Raw genomic sequence first — 21649 nt, forward strand, 5'->3', positions numbered from 1 at the left:
CTGCCAGCGGCTGTGAAGAGCCCCGGCCGGCTGCAGTTGCCAGGGAGACGGAGATCATTTCCTGTAGCTGGGGGGGACGGGAATCCAGGCACTCGCAGCACTTCCGGCTGCCGTGAGGTGCAGGGCAGCTACAGTCGTTGGGGGACGGGAATGGAGGGGGACAGACTGTACTTCCGGCGGCGGCAGCAGCAGCAGGATGGTGAGGGCTTCAGGGCTGCCGATTAAACGGCGTTTGTACCTCTTGCCGGGACCCTGAGCCAGCCCGGACCCGCTCAGTCATGGGCTCTGCATCCTGAAAGCAAACGCGTGTGATCAGAGTTGACTGTTGGGCCAGGGTCCCGACCACTTGGGTTGAGGTTACCTTCAGAGGCACGGAAGCGTGGGGGAGGTTTTAATCCCAATCGAGTGGGGCTGGGGCTGGGGCTGTGTGTGGACTGTGGCAAAACCAGCAGTTATTGCCCATTCCCCCTTGAGTAGGTGGTGGCGAGCCGCCTTGAACCCCTGCAGTCTTGGTTAAATTATTGCCGAAGTTACTGTTGGGTCGGGAGTTCCAGGATTTAGAATCGAGGTCCATGAAGAAACAGCGATATCTTCCCGAGTCAGGATGGTGTGCAACTCGGTGGAGAAACTGCAGGGAGAGGGATCACCACTTGCCTTCTGTGCTTGAACTTGGCGATAGGGTAGTCCAGGAAGTAACTGCAGTGAATTTGTAACTAGTGCGCGCTGGAAATATGTCATGTTGCTGGTGGGAATGAATGCTTGGGGTGGTGATTGGGATGACAGTCATGCAGGTTGCTTTGCCCTGGATGGAGTTGAGCTTCTTGAGTGATGTTGGAATTGCGTTCATCCAGGCAAGGGGAGAGTATTTGATCATATTTCTGACTTGTACGTTGTGGATGGTGGAAAGGTTTTGGGGTATCACAAGGAACGTCATTCACTGCAGGTACCCAGCCTCAGGCCTACTCTTGCACCCAGAATATTTATCTAACTGGTTCATTTGAATTCTGGTCAGTGGCAACTACCACTGGATGTATTTGGTGGGGCACTTGATGCTCAGACTGCTGTAATGAGCTTTAGTACTATTAGTTACTCAAACTGATCATAAGATTGCTGCTTAATAGTAATAGTTGACATTTTCCATTGCATTACTCATTGAATTACAGATGACGATTGCTAGGATTGACCTTGGCCTGATTTTATTTTGGATAGGACATGCTTGATAATTTTCCACAGTGTCAGTGGATGCTAATGGAGCTGCATTGAACAGCTTGGCTAGTTTTGAGACACATCCTTCAATACTACAGGAGAATGTTGTTGGGCCATTGGCTTTTTGTTATATTCAATGCTCACAGCTGTTTCTTGATATCCTGTGGAATGAATCAAAATGTCTGGAGACAAGCTTCTGTGCTAATGTAGATCTCAGGATCAACTACTCAGCAGCACTTCTCATTGAAGATAGTTGCGAGTGCACCAGCCTTGTTCTTTGCCTTCAATATGAGATGATCCACTATCGGTGGGGATTGGCATGTTCTTAGAGCCTCTACCTTTAGTTAGTTTTTTAATTGTCCTTCATCATTCATATCTGTAGGTGGTAGGTAAATTCCACAGGTACTATATTGGGATTTGGAACACTAGGGAAGGCCTTTGGATTGCCAGCCCTGTAACGTGCCCCAATGCTACTTCTCCCTAATCATTCAGTTTTAAAGTCATGATTGGCTCTGTTGGAGTGCTGTAGTGGTTGTGAGCGTCAGCCTGGACTAATGGAGCTCAGAAAGGATCATTTAAAATCACGTGTGTTGGGTCTTGATAATTAAAAAGCACTTGGTACAAGGGGAGAGGTGTTAGAGAGATGAGGAAAAAACCCTTGTTTCAGCAACTTTCTGAAAGTAAAAGCCTGTGATTATTTTCTTGGCTAAACCTGCATTATCAGTTAGTTTCCAACTTGCCTATTGCATTTGGTTCCTAGTTCATTGCTTGCACGGGATCATTAGCAGATGACTTGGGTGCTTTAGGATTCCAGCTCACCACATTTACAACAGGGAAGCAGGTTTGAGGAATTCTCAGTGCCATTAAGCCTTAGTTTCTATTAGTCCAGGCTATGTAAGACTGCTTAGCAGAACCTAGATGCAAATGAGTTTATCATTGGATTTAAGATCATTACTTTCTGTTGCTTTCTTATGAATATGTCTTTCTCTTTGCAATGGCTGCTTTCCTTTTATAACTGGGGGTCAACCACATTTAAAGGGTACATCATCTGCCAACCACATTTAAAGAGTACATCATCTGCCAACCACATTCAAAGGGTATATCATCTGTCAGTCTCTGTACTTCTGTTAACAATCCATAAACCAACCAGATTGTAGTGGGGATGGGGAATAGGATGGGAGGAGGTGGTTGAAAATCGTAGGCTAGCTATTTAGGGACCAGATCTAAAATTGAGTATTGAAAGCAGAACAAGAAATCCCATCTGATGAGTCTTACTCCAAACTAGCTTTACTAAAAATATCTGTGACAAGAATAGGTGGAAAATTCCATGAATATATTGTTTTTTTTCTGTGTTGTTAACAGCAGCACCCAGGATTGCAAATTCCAGGAAAGTCTAGGGACAATCTGGAAAGATATGCAATCCTAATTATGCTGTCAGTATCATATTGATGCAAAATGCATGCAGTAACAGCTCATGAAATATTTAGTACATTAAGCAGTTTGCAAATTTATATTCCCTGAATATTGCTTATTGCTTACTTCCCTCCTTTTGTTCACGTTGAATATCAGAAGTAATTGTTATCAATTGCTGCTGTAACATGGGTGTACTTGCATTCATCAACCAAATATTGCATTAGCTAAAAGGTCAATTAATTGTAATTTCCCAATATTTTGCTAAACTACTTAATGGCAGAACCGATAACCTGCATCTATTAGATTTCTGCTATTTTTGTTGCTTTTAACTAAATGAACAAGAAAACATCTGTTTCTTATAATTGATCCATTGCAGCCAATTTGGATGTGCTGCACATTTGGAGTTTGTTCTTTCATTTTGCCACGGCCAATGTTCTTAGCCTGGATTTATATTGTTGCTGACACATTGTCCATATAGCTTTTATAATGAAAGTTTTCTATTTTGTGAATGACATACTTTTTAAAGGAAAATAAATAATCATGTTATTGCTTTATTAAAAGTACAGAAAGTCTGATTTTGTTGATTAACAGATCCTACATCTCATGAGATAAGGATTTAGAACTAAATGTTCTTAAGCAGGACACTGCAATGCCTTTTAAAAAGAAAAAAAAAATATCTTTTTTTTGTATAGCCTAAAGCGCCAAAAACTAAGAAAGTGCCGGAGAACAAGGTTATCCATCCATATAGCAGAAAGGCTGCCCAGCTAGTACGGGAGTCACATAAACAAGAAAAGAAAGATAAGTATGTTATTGCTCTTTGATAGTCATTACGTTGCTCTGTGATACACCAATGTTCATTTTTCACATTCAAGGTGCTTTTTCCCCTGTTTTTTCCTCTTGCACATATAACTGTTCACTAGCAATCATAGTCTTCCTATTTGGTCTGCATACCTTGCCTTGTTTAATACTGGTAATGGGTCTGTCAGATTTGTAAAATCTTACTTTCCATCAATTATTGAGAGTATCTAGTATTTATATCTATTAGACCAATATTATATTATTTGAAAGGTAAATTCTTTGCAATCTCATCGGCTTTTTTTCTAAACTGATTAGTGACAAGACCAATAACTTGTTTGCATTAAGTCTTGACCTAATAGAGCTATTTCTGTTCTCTAACAATTGGCTGTGAGAGAATTGTTTCTGTTTTGTGACTATTGATATGGTTGGCAGCATTCTCGATGCAACCTCTACCATGGACTTCAAATACACACGCTTAGTGGTAACTGAGGAAGTACTAAATTTTCAGTGATACCAAAATTCTCACACATTTTAAACCAGGGGCCTATCTTGGTGTCCAGGTGGACTTAAAAGGTCAGGTCATTATTTTTGCTGTTTCTACATGCAAACTTGCTGTCATGTTATCTCATGGAAGATGGTAGGACACTTTGAAGATCAGGTTAGATATAATAATGCAGGCTTGCACTTGCATAGACCTATCTTATTTACGTCCCATCCCACGTTCTTAATGCTTTTTTCCACGTAGTACTTTTATCTGGAAGCTTTGATAAGGAGTTAATGGAGATTCATAGTTGACAGTTTAGAATTATTCATTTTTGTAGAAATATGGTCAATTTAAAAGACTTTTCTTCACATAATATGTTAATGTTAGTTGCTAGTTGGCAACAGTCACAATCTTTGAGTATATCTCTCAAACAGTATTTTCTGTTATGGTGTTACTGTTTGAGATTGTTCGGTTGTACACCAATGATTTTCCTGAATAGAATTATAGAACTTAATGGCACAGAAACTGGCCATTTGGCTAATGTAGCCTCTCATTATCCAAAGCTCACACATGTAGAGATTTATATCAGAACAGATGAGTGGGATTCCTGGATGAAGTTTCCCTTTCCCTCGCTTTGGTCTGGCAGACTGGTCAGCTGGCTGAAATTGGCCAATTTAGTATATAATGCAATGTAATCTGTTATCTTTCAGATATACTTAGATTAGTACCAGGCAGTGTGCTTATTAACTGAGTCACTTTTTGGAGACCTCATGTGCTCTTCCTTGATTAGCAAAAGATCAAATGGCATTTAGAAATTATTCAGAATGAATGAGCCTTTTTATGTTTAAAAATAATCAAAACTAGATAATCACTATTATGCCAAATATAATAACTTGTAAATGCCTTCTCATCATGTTCAATTTTGTATTAACAAGTGAGAAGAATCCTTCTACCAGAAGACACGAGAGACTGCAGATACTGGATTCTGGAGCAAAAAACAAACTGCTGGAGGAACTCAGTGGGTTGAGCAGCATCTGTGGGAGGGAAAGGAATTGTCAACATTTTAGGTTAAGACCCTGCATCAGGACTGAGAGTGAAGAGGGAAGATAGCCAGTATAAAGAGGAGAAGGGGAGGGCTGAGACGGACCTGTAGGTGATGTGGGCAGAGGAAGGGGTGAAGGATGATGGGCAGCAGAAGCTGGGAGGGGTGGAGTTTGAAGACGAGGCAGGTGGGTAATAAGTAGAAGCAGACAAAGAAAAAGGGGGGGGGGGCAGTGGAGAAAAGGAGCCATATGGGGGTAGGGCTGAAGGTAGAGACAGCAGCTCTCTCTACATTCATTCTCTCCTCCCCTCACCTGGTTCCATCTGCCTTTTTCTTTGCTTCCACCTATCACCTACCTGGCTCCATCTGCCCATCATCCTTCACCCCTACTTGGTCCACCTATCTCCTGCTGGCCCCTGTCTCGCTCCTCCCCTCTCCTCTTTATCTTCCCTCTCCACTCTCTTGATGCAGAGTCTCGACCCAAAACGTTGACAGTTTCTTTGCTCCCACAGATGCTGCTTGTCACACTGAGTTCCTCCAGCAGTTTGTATTTTTTTATTATAGTGTTATAGAATCAGACAGCATGGAAACAGGCCCTTCAGCCCAGTTGGTCCATGCTGACCAAGGTGCCCATCCAAGCTAGTCCCATTTGCCGGCATTTGGCCAATAACCTTCTAAATCCTTCCTATCCATGTACCTGTCCAACTATCTTTTAGGACTTAATTATATGTCTTTTATAACCACACTGTCTTGAAGATATTTCTGTGTTTCCTTACCACCTAAGAGTTAGTCCAGAGTCAATACTGGCTCTCAGAGCAATTCCATCAATTCTCCCCAGATTCTACCTCTCACCTACACATTAGGGGAAATCTACAGCGGTCAATTAACCTTCCAATCCCATGTCTTTGAGATGTGGGAGAAACCGGAGAACCAATGTTTTTTGCAGCAACTAGGTGACTGAGCACTGCGCCACTCCTAGCTTTTGGTATGAAACATTTGAAACCAGCAATCGTACAGACTAGATGCAGAATTAACATTTTCAATAACGTCAGTAATGTTCCTTAGCCCCAGTAAATTAGTTTAGCATAAAGAGTTCTTGCTGGTCATCATTGTGTTGGCACAAATGAATCATGTTACATACAAATCTTATCTTCATTTTCTATCTAGGATAAAGAATGGGAAGGCTGTACGTCTAAATGCAATTGGTAAGATATAAATTATTGTTTCTGCCTGTAGTTGAAACTGAGGTTATTTTTCTTTAAGTTGAAGGGCCTGCAGGAAATTCAATAGAGAGACCTCTGTGTATTTATCTTTATTAGTCATAGGGTTATACAACATGGAAACAGGCCCTTTGGCCCAACTTGCCCATGCTGACCAAGATGTCTATCTGAGCTAGTCCCATATGCCAGTGTTTGCCCATGTCGTTCTAGGCCTTTTCTAAACATGTACCTGTCCAAGTGTCTTTTAAGCATTGTAATTGTGTCCACCTCTACTGCTTCCTCTGACAGCTTGTTCCATCTACCTGCCACATTCTGTGTGGAAAAAATTGCCCCTCAGGTCTCTTTTAAATTTTTCCCTCTCACCTTAAATCTCTGCCCTCTAGTTTTAGACACTCCTACCCTGGGAAAAATACTGTGACCATATACCTTATCTATTCCCTTTATGATCTTATATACCTCTATAAGGTCACCCCCAACAATCTATGCTCCAGGGGACAAAAGTCCCAGCCTATCAAGCCTCTCCCTATAGCTCAAGTCTTCCAGTGCCAGTACATTTTCATGAATCTTTTCTGCACCCTTTCCAGTTTAGTGTCATCCTTCCAATAGCTGGGCGACCAGAACTGCACACGATATTCCAAGTGTGGTCTCACCAATGACTTGTACAGTTGTACCATGATGTCTCATCTCCTGTAGTTAATGCTGTGATTGATGAAGGCAAGCGTGCCAATTGCCACCTTCACTCTCCTGTCTATCGTCTCACTGCTTTCAGGGACCTGTACCCCTTAAGGATCTCTGTTCTACGACACTCTCCAGGGCTTTACCATTTACTGTGTAAGTCATGCCCTGGTGTAACTGACCAAAATGCAACACTTTGCACTTGTCTGTGTTAAATTCCATCTGCCATTCCTTGGCCCACTTCCCCAGTTCATCTAGATCCTATTGTAATCTTAGATAACACTCTTGTTGTCCACTACACACAAATATTGGTGTCATCCACAGACTTACTAACCATGTTACTGTAGATGACAAACAACAGTGGAACCAGCACCAATCCCTATGGCACACCACTGGTCACAGGCCTCCAATCTGAATAACAGCCCTCCACTACTACCCTCTGACTCCTTCCAATAAGTCAATTTTGTATCCAGTTTTTGTGTCCAAATTTTGTGTCATTGTAGTATATGCATGTCATTTAGCAACAAAGCACAGCAAGCTGTCAGAAAGCACAATTTGCACATTACACTGATAGGTAGACCTATACACTTTGCATTATTGAGTCCTCTGTTTTTGGTTAGCTCTCCCAGTCCAAAACAAAATTTATTAACACCTAAAATGGTGTGCTTTTGCTTTACAGTATTGGAGTTGGCCTAATGAACCAAGCCAGCTGATTGAGGCTTCCACATTCTATAGGCATGTTTTCAAATCCTGGTTACTGGGTTCTAGTCCAGCAGGTCTAGCATTGTGATGATAACAGAAATTTTACTTGCCATTGTGCCCTGTAGTGCTAGGTTTCACCACTCTTAGAAATAGCATTATATTCCTGCTTATGTGATCAGAAGTGGCAGCAATGTGAGTATATTCTGCGGTCTTTGTTGTCAACTTAGTAAATTAGACTTGTTCAAATAACTGTATAAAAATACTGAATATTAATCTGTTTTCAAAACCAATTTTTTGTTTTATTATGTAGGTGAAAAACTGCTGTGGTTTCAAAGTCATCTTGAGCCCAATAAAACTGAATACAGCAAGCAGGAAGCCTGTGAGATTACAGAACAGTAAGAAATGATTTTGAAATACCATTCATATTTTTCCATGTGCATTTTTGTCCAGTTGTAACAGTTTTAATTTTCATATATAAATAGAAGACAGTTCTATATAAATTTAATTAGCTTCCACTTGTGTTGAGTTTTGGAACTGGAGATCGGAAATCGTGGAAGTCGTCATCATATTGTTTAAGCAAAGATTTCATTTGGTGCTTAATTTCTTGCCAATCACAGTCATACCACAAACATTATGTGGGTACTTCACTTCTTTCTCACCAAATGAACTCATCAATTCCATGGCAATTTTCTGAAACAGTGGATTCAAGTATTTAAAGTATTACTAAATTGAAACTCTGTAAATTGCTGCAGTAGCATATTTGGAAGAATTTGTGCAAAAAAAGCTTTGCCAAAATTTTTATCAGCCAGATCTTTTGAGTTTGTGTGTCTTTGCCATGAAGGAGAATCAAGTACAAGTTTGGAAATTGTTATCATTTTAGCATTATATATTTAATTTTACATTAATGTGATCTGAGAAATTTAATCAGTCCAAATAATGTGATGATAAAGTGACCAGTTTCAATTTTTTTTAGCTTTTACAAGCTTCAAAATGAAGGAGTTTGCTAAGTCTGAAGCAACGAAAAGTGCATTTTACTCTACAATCATCAATCCATCATTGTTCATTTTTTTTGATCACTTTGATCTGGTGAAGGTGGTAATTATGATTTAAGTTTGATTGCACTGATGTCCAGACATAATTATGGTATCGGAGCAGAAGCAGATTAGGGGAAATTCCTGCTCATAACTTTAGGACATACTTCAGTGTGATCTAGCTCAGTAACTTTGCAATGTAATTCTTTAGTTTTGCCTACTAAAGTAGCTGTTGTCAAGCAGTCATGCAATTTTTATTTCTATTTGGGCTAAACAGTTTCATAAGCTTTCCATTGTTAAATCATCATCCTCTCCACTTTCAAGGACTTTCAGGCAACAATGTTCTTGGACTTTCACCATTTTGGGGAAATGTCAAAGTGAGCCCTACTTCAGGTGAACTAGCCAAACAAAGTCACTTTTGGTTGTGCAAGCACATTTCCAAGATGGCACTTAAATAACTGAGAAAACTAGAGTGTCAGCATGTGAGAACTCCCATCAGAAACCATTTTATGTATTTGTTCACGGTGTGTGGAGTTCACTGGCAAGGCTGGCTTTTTTTGTCCATTGCTGATTGGGATTAGACAATATGCCGAGTGGCCTATTTCAGAGGCAGTCAAGAGTCAACTACATTGCTGTGGACTTGGAGCCACATATTGGCCAGATTGAGTAAGGGTGGTAGATTATGTTCCCTGAAGTACATTAGAGATGTCATCACCGATTGATATTTTACAGTAATATGGTGGTTTTGTTTTTATTCCATATTATTGAAATTATATTTCCATTTGCCATACTGAGACTTGAACTAGTGTCTCTGGATCAGTAGTCCTGACAGCTGGATTTTAATTCATGTCATTTACTAAGCAACCATACCATAATGTACTGGTAACTGAGTTGAGAATCCCCACACTAATAAGTTTCTTTGGTTAATGTCACCATCCCTTGTAGTGAAAACCTGAAATTGCAAGAAAATTATAATTTAGTCTTAACTGAAAGTGACCTAATTCCAAGTAACTAATTAGTTTTAGCAGCAGATATTCATTTGCTACAATTTTATAATGCTTAACTGGAATTGCAGAAGAATTTCATTTGTTTTATGCAAAAAAAGTATTGTCTCAAGTAGAATTTCACCTGCTGAAATCTAGAAAATGTTTCAGTTTTACCTATTATTTCCCACCTAAACCTAACTCGACAGTTTTTGGAAGTTAAACTGTTCTCAATGCGATTGTTTGGAAGGCCTTGCATAGGTATTTGAGCTGCATATAGTCACCATGAGTCCCCAGTGGAGGGCATCACGATAGATTAAGTGCCAGAATGGATTAAGTCTTGGTCAAAAGCTGCCTAGAATTGTACAGCTATTAGTGAGGTGAACAGCAACCGTTGTTCTTTCAAAACTAACTGTAAAATCCAGTTCGATGGGTTTAGGTACTTTAGATCCAAAGAAACTTGTTTTTTCCATTCCAGGTATTTGCACAGATTTGATACTGAGTTGGAACAAATTGAATTGGCAAATAGCATTAAAGGCAGACAAGGAAGACAGCACCAGGCTCGTGAAGCTATTCTGAAACAGACCATTGAACGTGAAAGGCTTCAGTATGAAGAAAATGGTTTAGGTAAGACTGCTTAATACAGTACAATACTAAGGTCTCCAATTTTGTACCCTCACATTTTGTTATTTGATACATGTTAAGGTTCATCAGTAAATAGAGCTCCAATGTTTTTATAATCTGGACTCACCCCAGTAACCAACTTCAGATGTATTGATAAATTCTTATTGTCACTTTTTTGAGTTGGGATCTAATAGAGCTGATGACAATGATTTTAATCTTTATTTTTCTCTGGTGCATCAAGTGTGGGCAATTCAGCTCCATACACCTGTGACCTGACCTTAATTTACCCAAATTTTAGTTGCCTTTTACATGGAGAAGTATCATTTTATCAGTTGAGTGATGTAATATATGGCAATCACTGGCCTACATTGACCTGAAGCCATGGGACTAAAAGTACTGGGAGCTATATAACTGATTGTTACTGGTGCTGTTATATGCTGGACAGTTGCATCTACTACATATGCTGAGACTGCACAATCCAAATTTACCTTGGCAGAGCTGAACATTAATTTACAGTTTGTTTTAGTTGTATAAGCAATACTATTAAAATGATGAAAAGCAGCTACATCAATCCCAGTTGTATAACATTTAGATGCAAACAAAATTTCAAGGCCCCGAGGTGAGTTTGTTGCTCTTTTCAGAGACCATAATGGCTTAAGATAGATTTTTTTAAAAATTGAAAGCAAACTTGTATTCAGGGTAATTGATCAGCACAGTTAGCATTTGGAAAATCCTTTTTTTAAAATGGATACTTTATTAGTATTCTTGAAATATTGTGGGCTAGAAATTAGCCCAAGCCTATTTACAGGTCTGAAGTGTATACAGAGCATGCAGCTGAAGTTAGAAACCCAAGGCTTTCTTGCAATAGTGGCTCAGCCTCATTTTAATAAATGTTAAAAGTTCCTGTGTCTGTTAAACTCGTGGCAGCATCTTCCTTGATTTTAGTTGGACCAAACTGGGCTGGCTGCCTCATTGATTACAAGCCTTGAGTAAGTTCTGGAAGGGAAACAAATGGAAGGAGGACTTGATTTTTTTTTTCAGCAGCCAAGTCTTGGGAGTGCTTCAAACCAACAAGAATCCTTGGCACCTTTTGGCTGCAAATGAAGATAAGATATAAAATTACCTTTTCCATATTTCCTTATAGCGTAGGAGGCCACCTGGCCCATTGAGTCTGTGCCAGCTCGTTGAGCAATCTCATACCTCAGCTCATTTTCCCTGTGTCCTCTTCTTTCCACATTCCAGTTAATTCTACCACCCACTTTACACTATGGTGAATTTACAGTGACCAATTAACCTACCAACCCACATGTCTTGGATTGTAGGAAGGAGCACCTCAAAGAAACCCAAGTGATCACAGGGAAAACTTTTAAACTCCACACAGGCAGCACCGAAGGTTAGGGAGCCCAGGTCAATGGAAATATGAGGTGGCAGTTCTACAAGCTATGCCGTTGTGAAATCTTGCCTGTTTGTTGGTTAGATCATTGGTTTTGGAAGAAAAGAGAGCTTAATATGTTTAGCACCTGCTCTGCTAAGCTATAACAAATTTTTATAAACTGTAATTAAATGGGTATTAGATACTGCATTAATAAATGCCTGGTATCTAACATCTAATTTGGGTGAATAGCTAAAATGCCAGGTTTCGGCACTGATACTAGGGGCAGGCACAGTAGTGCAGTGGTTAGCATAATGCTATTACAGCGCCAGCGACCCGGGTTCAATTCTGGCTGCTGTCTGTCAGGAGTTTTTACATTCTCCCCATGGCTGCGTGGATTTCCTCCGGGTGCTCCGGTTTCCTCCCACGTTCCAAAGATGTACAGGTTAAGAAGTTGTGGGCATGCTGTGTTGGCGCCGGAAGCGTGGCGACACTTGTGGGCTGCCCCCAGAACACTCTACGCAAAGATGCATTTCACTGTGTGTTTCGATGTATATGTGACTAATAAATCTTATACATTTTGTCTGATATGCTACTGAATATATTTTGTATTCTTGAAGGAAAGCTTCTTGAAATTGGTCCTTTTAGCACCTTTTCTGTAGCATCAATCTATTGTTAGAAAAAGTACAACACATGAGAACAAATGGAAGGCCAGCCATCAGCAGTACATTGGAAAGCAATGAGTAACCAAACAGAACCAAAGATTCATGAGGGAATATAACTGACAGTGAATTAAAAGATCTTGAAACTAATTTAGTGAAATACAGGGAGCTGGAAAGTTCAGATATGAATATGGCATGTTCTGTTTGGAAAAAGTTGTATAAATTGGGGGTGAGAGGTAGGATGATGGGAAAATCAAGCTGCTTGGCAATTATGGACTAACTGTCGTACTAGTGGTGGTGAGGAAGAGGTAGGGAAGAGTCTGTAGCATTCCTGCTCCATACCAACATCGTTTAACTGCAGTTTTTTGTTTTGAGATAATAGGACAAATTCCACTCTTCTCCACCCTATGAACCTCTTCTCTCTTTAATATGTTGGTGCTGCTTTATCTTGGGCAGAACGTTGGGATCCAGGATGGCTTGCTCTCCGGTTTCATGGTCCTGGCTGACGAGGCCAATTTGGGAATGTAGACCCTGCTGGAACAGGTGGTGTGGGTGGGTAGATAGTTTGTGGGTGGTGTGCTCCTCTGCTAGCATTTGAGTCATAAGACAAGGGGAGAAAAGTGGAAAAGAATGATCAAAAACTTAACTGAAAAGGGTGCCTGTCAAGAGTTTAAAAGATTAACTGGTATAGTGCTTAAAAGTAGATCTGAAATAAAATGGGGCTACTTAAAGTTGAGTACATTTAATGTTTCATTAGATTTACCTAAATGGTTTCTATTAATTGTAAGTATTCATTTATTTTAATTTTATTTTTCATTTATTTTAAACTGGCAAATGAATAAGAGCAATAAATATCATGGCCAAGTATTTGGCAGCTAGTTTTTAACCTGGTTATTTTTCTATGTTAGTGAGACTACTACTTTGGTGCTTAAGTGTTGTTGATTTTGAATAGAAGCCATGTTTTTTCCATTTTTCTTTGTTAAAGGAGATCTGATGAAAATATTAAAACATTTTCCTTTTAGTCTTCATGATGAGGACTGCAATGTTGGGAGGAAATTAATATTGGTTCTTATTTTCTCTTGTGGAACTGGTGTAGTTTTAAATGATCAGGTATTTTTATATTGTTGCTGTGACTCCAGGAAAACAGCATTGAGTTCTGCATCAAAAACAGAAAATGCTAGAACATCTCTCTTTGTTCCAGATTTTCACCATCTGCAGTTTTGGCTTCAGTTGAATTCTGCATCCTCTTTACTCATCATGCCTCCAGAATCTACCCCCTCTCTCAGCAATTTTATTATATATGCATACACTGAGGTTTTAGTGAATAGTTTTCATGCTTCAGACTTCTTCCATTCAGTAGCATAGTACTGATATAACAGTGCCTTTTAGATGTATGTTATGTCCACCTGAATAAATGTATGCACGGCTAGAGTCATTAATTTGTCAGTTTCAGAAATATAGACGAGCATTCACGTACAGCCTTTGCCATTTAACGCTTAAATCTGACCTTCATGGAAGAATATCATTTGAATTTATTTTATCAAAGATTTCATTGTTCTTCAAGCTCCTTTTTAAATTAAATGTTTTCTGTCACTTTAGATTTCTTTTATGGCAATCTCCTTTGAGAGATGTGGTTATAATCACTACCATGATTGTGTCATTCAGTTTCTTTTGATATGCTAATGTTTGGTTGATAAGGTCCTTACTACCTGTTCGTGTCATGATGAGTCGTTCTTGTTGATAGTTCTCTTTTGCTATCATTTCTTCTGCATCAGTTCACTTTTTATTTTACCTCTGGTCCCCTGTGGATCTATCATAACTTGTGTTTGCAGACAAAATATAGTTTGGACTTTAATACCTGACTAAATCAAAATGTTTTATTAACATTTTTCAGTGAAAAGTTTATATTAATCTTTAAGAAACAATAGCCTGGCCTTTCATTTTAGCTTTGGTTGTGCACCAGAACGCTTGTTGGGAAAGTTCTGTAAATCATAATATATTCTGAGGAGAAAACAATTTTGTCTTGTTTCTGTCCTTGAGTGATTATTTCTAATTATGCAAGATTAGATCATTATTTTTGTAGTGGATATAGTATTTTTGATTGACGATGTTTGAGGTATATTTTGACTCCATCTGAAAGTTTCATTTAGATTTGTAATGAAGTATCATCTCTCCCAAAAACTTTGACTAAGTTCTACCTGCTGCCCACTGTCAGATTTTTCAAAATAATGTCATGAAATGAAACATTTTTGCACAGGGTGTGCATATTATGTTGCTAAAAGTGAAGGTTTGACTTGAGACAGAATTTCATTTCAAAATAGTGCATTGGCCAATAGTTCTTCAGAATATACTTGACCTTTAAATTTCAAATGATAAATATTTGACCTCCATGCTCGCCATACCTGTAAGGTCTTGTGTTGAAAGTAAAAATTAAATACTTTCCTTCCAGACTGCCTTAGCATAAATTTGGTGTCCAGGGGACCAAATTCTGCACAAGAACAAGCAATTTTTGCCTTGATGTTTCTTTCTTTTGTATTATTAGTCCTCTGTAGAATTTTATTAAAACCTTTAATTGAAAGGATATTGGACATAGAGCAGAAAGGCAAGGAAAAACTACTGCAGCTCAAATGTCGTTCCTTTTTGTCAATGCACATTATCCTGCCTTATATAGGGAATTAAAATGAAGTTGGCACTTCTTTGTAATACAAAATGGCTTAGACTTAAGAATCACTCAACAATGATTGAGCACTTGTGTCCTGACAAAATGTATTTATTTATATGTGCAAAAGAAATGTTCTATATTTTGAGTTTCAATTTATTCCACACTAAAAGCTGCACAGAATTGTATCTATTAAATATTAATGAGTAATCTCCATTTCTGGAGAACTGCATGTACTCAGTCATTTATTTAAATCACTGGAAAGGGATACAGATGAGCAATCATCCTTTGAAATGCTGCCTGCCTAATGCACTTACATATTCGTTTGGTAGCATTAGGGATTTCTAAGTTCCTAGTTTTCAAATAGATTGCTTGAATTAACTGTGCTCTTTTAAAGTGTGCATCTGTTAAATGAAGTAGGCTTCTGTCCCGAAAGGTAAGAGTGTAAAGGAGCAGCAATACAGGATTAAATCAAAGTAGTTTTATAACCATTGAGTGGGACACTCAGTTTCTGATGATTTTGGTGTACAACATGTTGCAATACTATTATTAATCTGTTTTTAAAACATATTTAAAAAAAAAACTGGAATACAAAATTAGAGGTAGTCCCCAGATTACATAAGTGTTCTGTTCTTGAGAACTGTTCTTAAACCAATTTTTCCGTACAAACAACTCAATGAGGTTGATTAACGTTTATTTATTGTCTTCCCCGTGTAGTTTCAATGGTGCAGAATCAGTATATCCCACATCCAATGGCTAGTTTTGATGGCCTTAAGAGTATCAATGGTTGTTACCTTGTTTGATAAGTTGTAATAGAAGAGGTTGCCTTTGTCAGTTTCCAAAGCAAATTTCTTAAGTGGTCTCCCACTGTGAACCAGCAGCTGTGTTCTTAAAGACCATGTATCTGCTTGATTACTAGGTAGAGGTTGCATGTAAACAGTATTTTTTGGAAGACCGGTTATCTTTTGGATTAACCAGTTGCTATCCTTATTCTATTACTTCTAAAGATATTTGCATTTCTGTAACTAACCTCTCTGTCTTTAAAAAATGCTTTAAAATTAGATGGGAGAATTTGCATTGTTAGATATCCGTGTCAGGTCTTTCATAACCCAAGGAGCCCCGGTGTATAGAATCTTAATGTTAATAAGGTCCTAAAAACCCTTTCAATTGCCTGGTCACCTCAATTGTGTTGAAAGTTTTTTAATCCGATCTGCTGTACAGGCAGTCTATATTCTATATCTTCACCACCATTTGTATAAAACAAGTAAATCCATTTGTGAGCTCCCTTTCTTGTGTCACGAACCAGCAACAAAAGAAACACACTGAGTCATGATTCAGTGGTAAAAACTATTTTATTAATCACTACTTATGATAATATGAAAAATAAAAGTAAAAATGTTAGTATGTTAGAAGTAAAAATGTTAAACCTTGAATATTAACCCCAAAAACTAAACTCTTCGTGTGTGTGTGTGTGTGTGTGTGGCAAAGTCCCAAACTCCAAGTCCAGGAATGGTTCTTAAAGTTCAGTTCAGCAAGCCATAAGGTGAAACATGAGCAAAGGCTTCTTCAACAACCACCGTTGTCTGAAGATAAAACGTAGATGTAGAGAACATAGAGTAATTACGAAATCCAAATGTTCCACAATGGAACCCAAACAACACTTCAGTGTTTACTCGGTAGTGACTTCCTCACCCTGAAAAGCATCCGAATCATGATCGTCCACACAAATAGCTGTTTCCTTCTACAGGTCAGCAACAAAGTGAACTCCACCGGATTACTTCCAATTTCCATACGTGGATTGCAGTAACAGACACAGTTATTGTTTCTCATCCATCGATAGAGAAACTAGCAGGCTAGTGTCTCTCTCCCTTTTCTCTCTCTCTCTCCCTCCAACTTCGACTGACCTCTTCAACAACGTCATTACGTCCTTTATCTTCTGTTGACATAAGCATGCCACACACACACACACACACCTAACTCTATCTTAAAGGGACTTTCACCGAGTCCGTAACACTTGTGTTCTGGATTCTAGAATTGGTAATTTTGAACATCTTGTGTTCAAATTATTTATTCTTTAAGGGTCCATAATGTTTGAGTACTGTCTTTCACCTTTGTTGTCAAGAGTAAACATGTCAGGGTCCTTTCTCTCTCTTGACTCGTTAAATGTATTCATTTGCTTTCTGTTTCCTATACGGTTTATGCAGAATGATTACCAGAACTGCATAAATATATCAAGTATGGAATTTGGAAAGGAAATGTAAGGTTTGGCAGTGATTGGTAAATTTATTCACATCTTTGACTAAGGTGAGAAAAGGCCTTGTCATTTTTTAATTTCATATACATTCAACTTATTGTGTTTATTCATTCTGCAGAGATTCCTGATATTATCAATGTAAAGCATCTGAAAGTCTTCAGGTAAGTTTATACTGTGTTATTGTTTCCTTAATTTTCAACCAACAAATTTAAAAATACAACACATGCCTTGCGATTGGCCTTAGTAAGTTTTATAATGTAAAGTCTGACATTTAAGGACTCTAGCCATGGATTAAAATTTAGTGGAATGAAGTTTCTTCCTTTTGAAGCATCTTTTAAGATCAGGTCAAAAAGATAACATAAGTAAGACACACAGGGACATCCTGGGTTATGGAAGACCTGGCTTGCAGAAATCCAACTTGAAGCAAATTCTCCGGTAAATTTTAAAGAATTTTTCAAGATAAGAAAGTTTAGTTATAGATGTGCAGGCTAGTTATACTGTGTCCACTCATTAATGAATACATTAGATATTTTCCATTAGTTTAATTATGGGTTATGGTGGGGTGAACATAATTCTTTCATTGAATATTTTACCAGGAAGTGTACGCAGAGCAATGCAATATGGGTAGTTATAGAAAACTGACGACTGTGCATAGCAGGACTGAAAGAAAATGAAGTAGTACATCAGGAAGGGGAGGCTCAACTATTTCGGGCAATGGGTTTTTATCTTTGGTGGAAATTGTTCACTTCTGACATGGAAAAATTGGTTTACAGACAATTGTCAGGAATGGAACCCTTTCATAAGCCAGGGACTGACTGTATTCTAATTAGATTAAATGTCCTAAATTTGTAACAAGAATAGATTTGGAAAGAGCAGTGTTAAGATATTTCTTGAATTTTAATTGGATTCATCTAATTAAAAAGCAATTAAATGCTTACATGCATTGCACCCACTCATTCATACTAATCTCCAGAATACATGCTACCCACGCTGCCAAAATAATTAAATGGCAGTCTGCTTTCCAAAACTGAATAATTGGCAAATGGCTGAATTTATTATTAATTTGTCATTGTATGGCTGTGAAAAGAAAATCTTGTGCTTACATAGAGCCTTCACAATAGTATCTGAAGCTATGCACACTATTAACCACATTCTTGTATGGACGAAAAACTGGCAGTCATATGAAGCTCAGCAAAATTCCAGAATTATGTATAGATTGAAGAAAAGTCTTCAAAAAGAAAACCAAGTCACTACTATTTGAACAGTTACTGTTAGAATATTGAAGTATGCATGGACACACTAATAAGGTTCTTATTGTCCAGTGTCTCTTCAGAACAAAAGTTCTTTTCTATCCTTAGAAAATTCCCAGTGCCATACTGGAGCAATAGATTTCATGCTCAAGTCCTGGAGTGGATATTGAGTGTGATTTTGAGGCAAGCATGTTAACTGAGTCATACTGGTAGTTAATTAATGGAAGACACTGCAGAAAATCAGTTGTCCAATTTGCTTGCATTCAATATTTGTATTGTAATTAAATTTTATTGATTAATTTCCTTTCTTTTTACTTTTAAGAGACTGGGATGGAGATCTAAAAAAGCTTCCAAATATCAAAGTGAAGAAAGTCTCAGTAAAAGATTCTGTTTCTACTCAGAAAGGAAACAAAGTTGAAGTAGACGTACAAAAAAATACTGAATCAAGATAATGTCTCAGAACATTAAGGAACGAGAGAATATCCAATTAAGAAAAAAGCCACAACCAGCTGTTGAACAAAGTGATCAATACATTCACTGCTGAGGTAGCACATGATGAAAATGTTAATTCCTCGGACATCATTCTCGAGGAAGTGCACATGTCTTTGAGGTGGTATTCTTTTAAAACCCTATTTTCTACAAGGTGAATTGATATTATTTTAAAATAATGATTAAAGCATGCAAGTGCCTTAAATGCCACAGTTTTTCTGTCAACCTTCTCCGATGTTCAAATTTTTTGTCATGCTTTTCCTAACATGGAACGTATTCTGAAGCAGTCAGATTAAACTTTTAAAATTTGGTGGTGAAGCTGTTCTGATTCATCGCTACCACAGTTTGCTTAAGATTTTTTTTGTGATTTATTGTTGGACGAGGCAGGGATCAGACTTGTTACTCTATTAACATCAGGATGGATCCTGAGAAATGTGTTAATTTGCACTGCCCTTTTTCCAATTGCTACGAGTGAAAACCTCATTATTGCCACTAGCATTCAACTATTACAGGTTTTTTTTGCACTGTCAAGTTTGAACCATGTAATCAATATCCTGTAACCAAACTTTTTTTTGAAGAAAAAGTAATTGATTTTGAATAATATATATCAGAATAACTTGAAATATATTTTTTTCTCTAATTGCTTGTTTGGAAGGGCCTAAAACTAAACTAATGTTTAAGGATCTTGTAAAATGGATGCAACAAAAAACAAGTAGCAATTTCTCCAAACATTTTCCGCTTTAAGTTACCAGTGAGATATAATTGTGAAACAATGAAATTTGACTACAAAAGGGAATATGCATTCCAGCTTGGAAACGAGTGCAGGGCAGATTACAAGAGTCGTATTCATGTGAGCAGTGATTAATAGCCTCTGGTTAGCATAACAGGAGACAAAACTGTACTCCCCTGTACTAATTTTGATTAAATTTATCCTAGTGACAGAATTGATGATGTACTGAGTCAGTTTAAAGATATTGCTTTCCCACTGTCTGAAATACATAAACGTTGTTTAATAGAGTATCTAAAGATGTAATTTTCATTGATTTTCATGGAGTGAGAGTACAGGAGGTCATTCAGCCCATCTCTCCTGTTCCATCTATTTGGGGGGGGGGGACACTAACAAATTAGTCCCACTTCCTTTCGGCAGCAATGTTTTTCTTTTTCATACATCCAATTCCCTTTTCAAAACTTGATAATAAACTGCTCCCTTTGTAGCTCTTTTGCAACTTAGACCTTTTGTACTTCAGTTGGTGACTTTCCTGCTGATGGAAACTTATTTGTTTTCACAATCAATACATCACATGATTTTTATACAGTTCTGTGAAATCTCCTCTGCACTTTCTCTGTTCAAAGGGAGAATAACATCTGCTTCTCTGGACTCCGCATGTGTGAAGCCCCTCATCTCTGATACTATTCTAGTAAATTTTCTTAAGGCTTATTATCCTTCCCGAAGATGCTGCCTGGAACTGGAAACGATAATGTTCTACTCAACTAAATAAAGGATAAATGGCAAAATAAAAATAAACCCTCCTATGAGTCCATAGGAAGTTAAAATATACAGTAACACTTCTTAATATGGATGTTCAGTGGGTCAGTGATAAATTAGAATAGTTCTGGCTGGGATACAAAGCACCTGTACTTAATTCCATGACACTGTTGGATAGGAATATTGTAATCCTACTAAAAATTCTAATTGAAAACCCAGTTATACAAATGTCCCAAAAATTAAATCTCAATAGTTTGTGCAACATTCATCCATCAACCAGCACTATCAAAACCAGACTGCCTGCCCACTTATCTCAGTTGCGGTTTGAGATCTGTGCACAAATAGGTTTGATACATAACAAAAGTATTGACTGCACTTCAAATATTATTTACTGCCGCAGCTGCAAACTTCAAGACCACCCTGAGAATATAAAAGACTACACCAATGAAAATTCTTTCTTCAGCATCAGCAAGCCTGAGTCACGTCAAAGAGCTGAGTTGTAAGAAAATCCCATGAGAGCTTTTAGTTTTAAGTGATGACAATGAAAGGATGGTGCAAAATTTCACAAGAATGTAAATGACGTGTAAGATAAATCTTAACATATACTCATAAAATAATAGAGACTGGTTAAACTTACTGAAGGGTAAGTTTAGGAAAGATTCCAAATAATCAAATGTTGATTATCATTGTATCCTTAGGTTTTGCTAATTGAATTGACAATTTTAAGTTAATTTGATAACTTGTATCTTGTACAATGTTGACAAACTAAGATGATACAAATAGGCTCACTTGAGCTAAAATTCTTGTGAATATTACCATTAGATTTAACTAGTAGTTCTCTTAAGCTTCCACATTTTTCATCCCACCCCATGTAAACAAATAAAGAATCATATATACCCTATTTTGTTGGAGGACATTAAAAAAAATTAATACATTTCCACAAAAGTGCACCAATATATATCTTAAATGAGTATCTTTATGTATTCCGGTAGTGCATACTTTGCAGTTGTATTATTTGCAATAAAGTAACAAAATTGGTGTGAGACTGAGTCAGGTGTGCTTTTATTTACAGCAGTGAAAAGCATTTAGGCAATGTGGAATTCTTACTAGGCTGAAAAACATTGCATTTTTGTTTAAATAGCCAACTTGACATAAAACGTGGGAAGTATCAGAAATTGAGCAAGTAACATTTTAGTAGACTTTGACATTATAATTATATATTTAAAAAATGCAACAAACCAGCAAACAAATCCTTTTTCCCCACAGAGCAGTTGATGTTTACAGTACAGTGAGAAGACA

The 21649-nt window shown here is 37.8% G+C and overlaps 1 protein-coding gene across 2 annotated transcripts in view; it reads left to right on the plus strand.

Annotated features, from left to right (window-relative positions):
- tma16 (translation machinery associated 16 homolog) overlaps nt 1-21393 on the plus strand; it is a 96009-nt gene extending 74616 nt beyond the window's left edge. Inside the window, exons 1-7 of one of the 2 annotated variants that reach the window (XM_052010127.1) lie at nt 70-199; nt 3312-3421; nt 6111-6148; nt 7851-7935; nt 10033-10181; nt 17244-17286; nt 18698-21393. In XM_052010127.1, coding sequence (XP_051866087.1) covers nt 197-199; nt 3312-3421; nt 6111-6148; nt 7851-7935; nt 10033-10181; nt 17244-17286; nt 18698-18827 — 558 coding nt within the window. In that variant the 5' untranslated portion in view covers nt 70-196 and the 3' untranslated portion in view covers nt 18828-21393. Of the gene's footprint in view, nt 1-69; nt 200-3311; nt 3422-6110; nt 6149-7850; nt 7936-10032; nt 10182-17243; nt 17287-18697 lie in introns of those variants that run through there. The other variant, XM_052010126.1, reaches the window with a different exon arrangement.
- The last annotated feature ends 256 nt before the right edge of the window (nt 21394-21649 follow it).

The sequence above is a fragment of the Pristis pectinata genome, chromosome 2 (genome assembly GCF_009764475.1).
Source record: "Pristis pectinata isolate sPriPec2 chromosome 2, sPriPec2.1.pri, whole genome shotgun sequence".
Taxonomy (NCBI): domain Eukaryota; kingdom Metazoa; phylum Chordata; class Chondrichthyes; order Rhinopristiformes; family Pristidae; genus Pristis; species Pristis pectinata.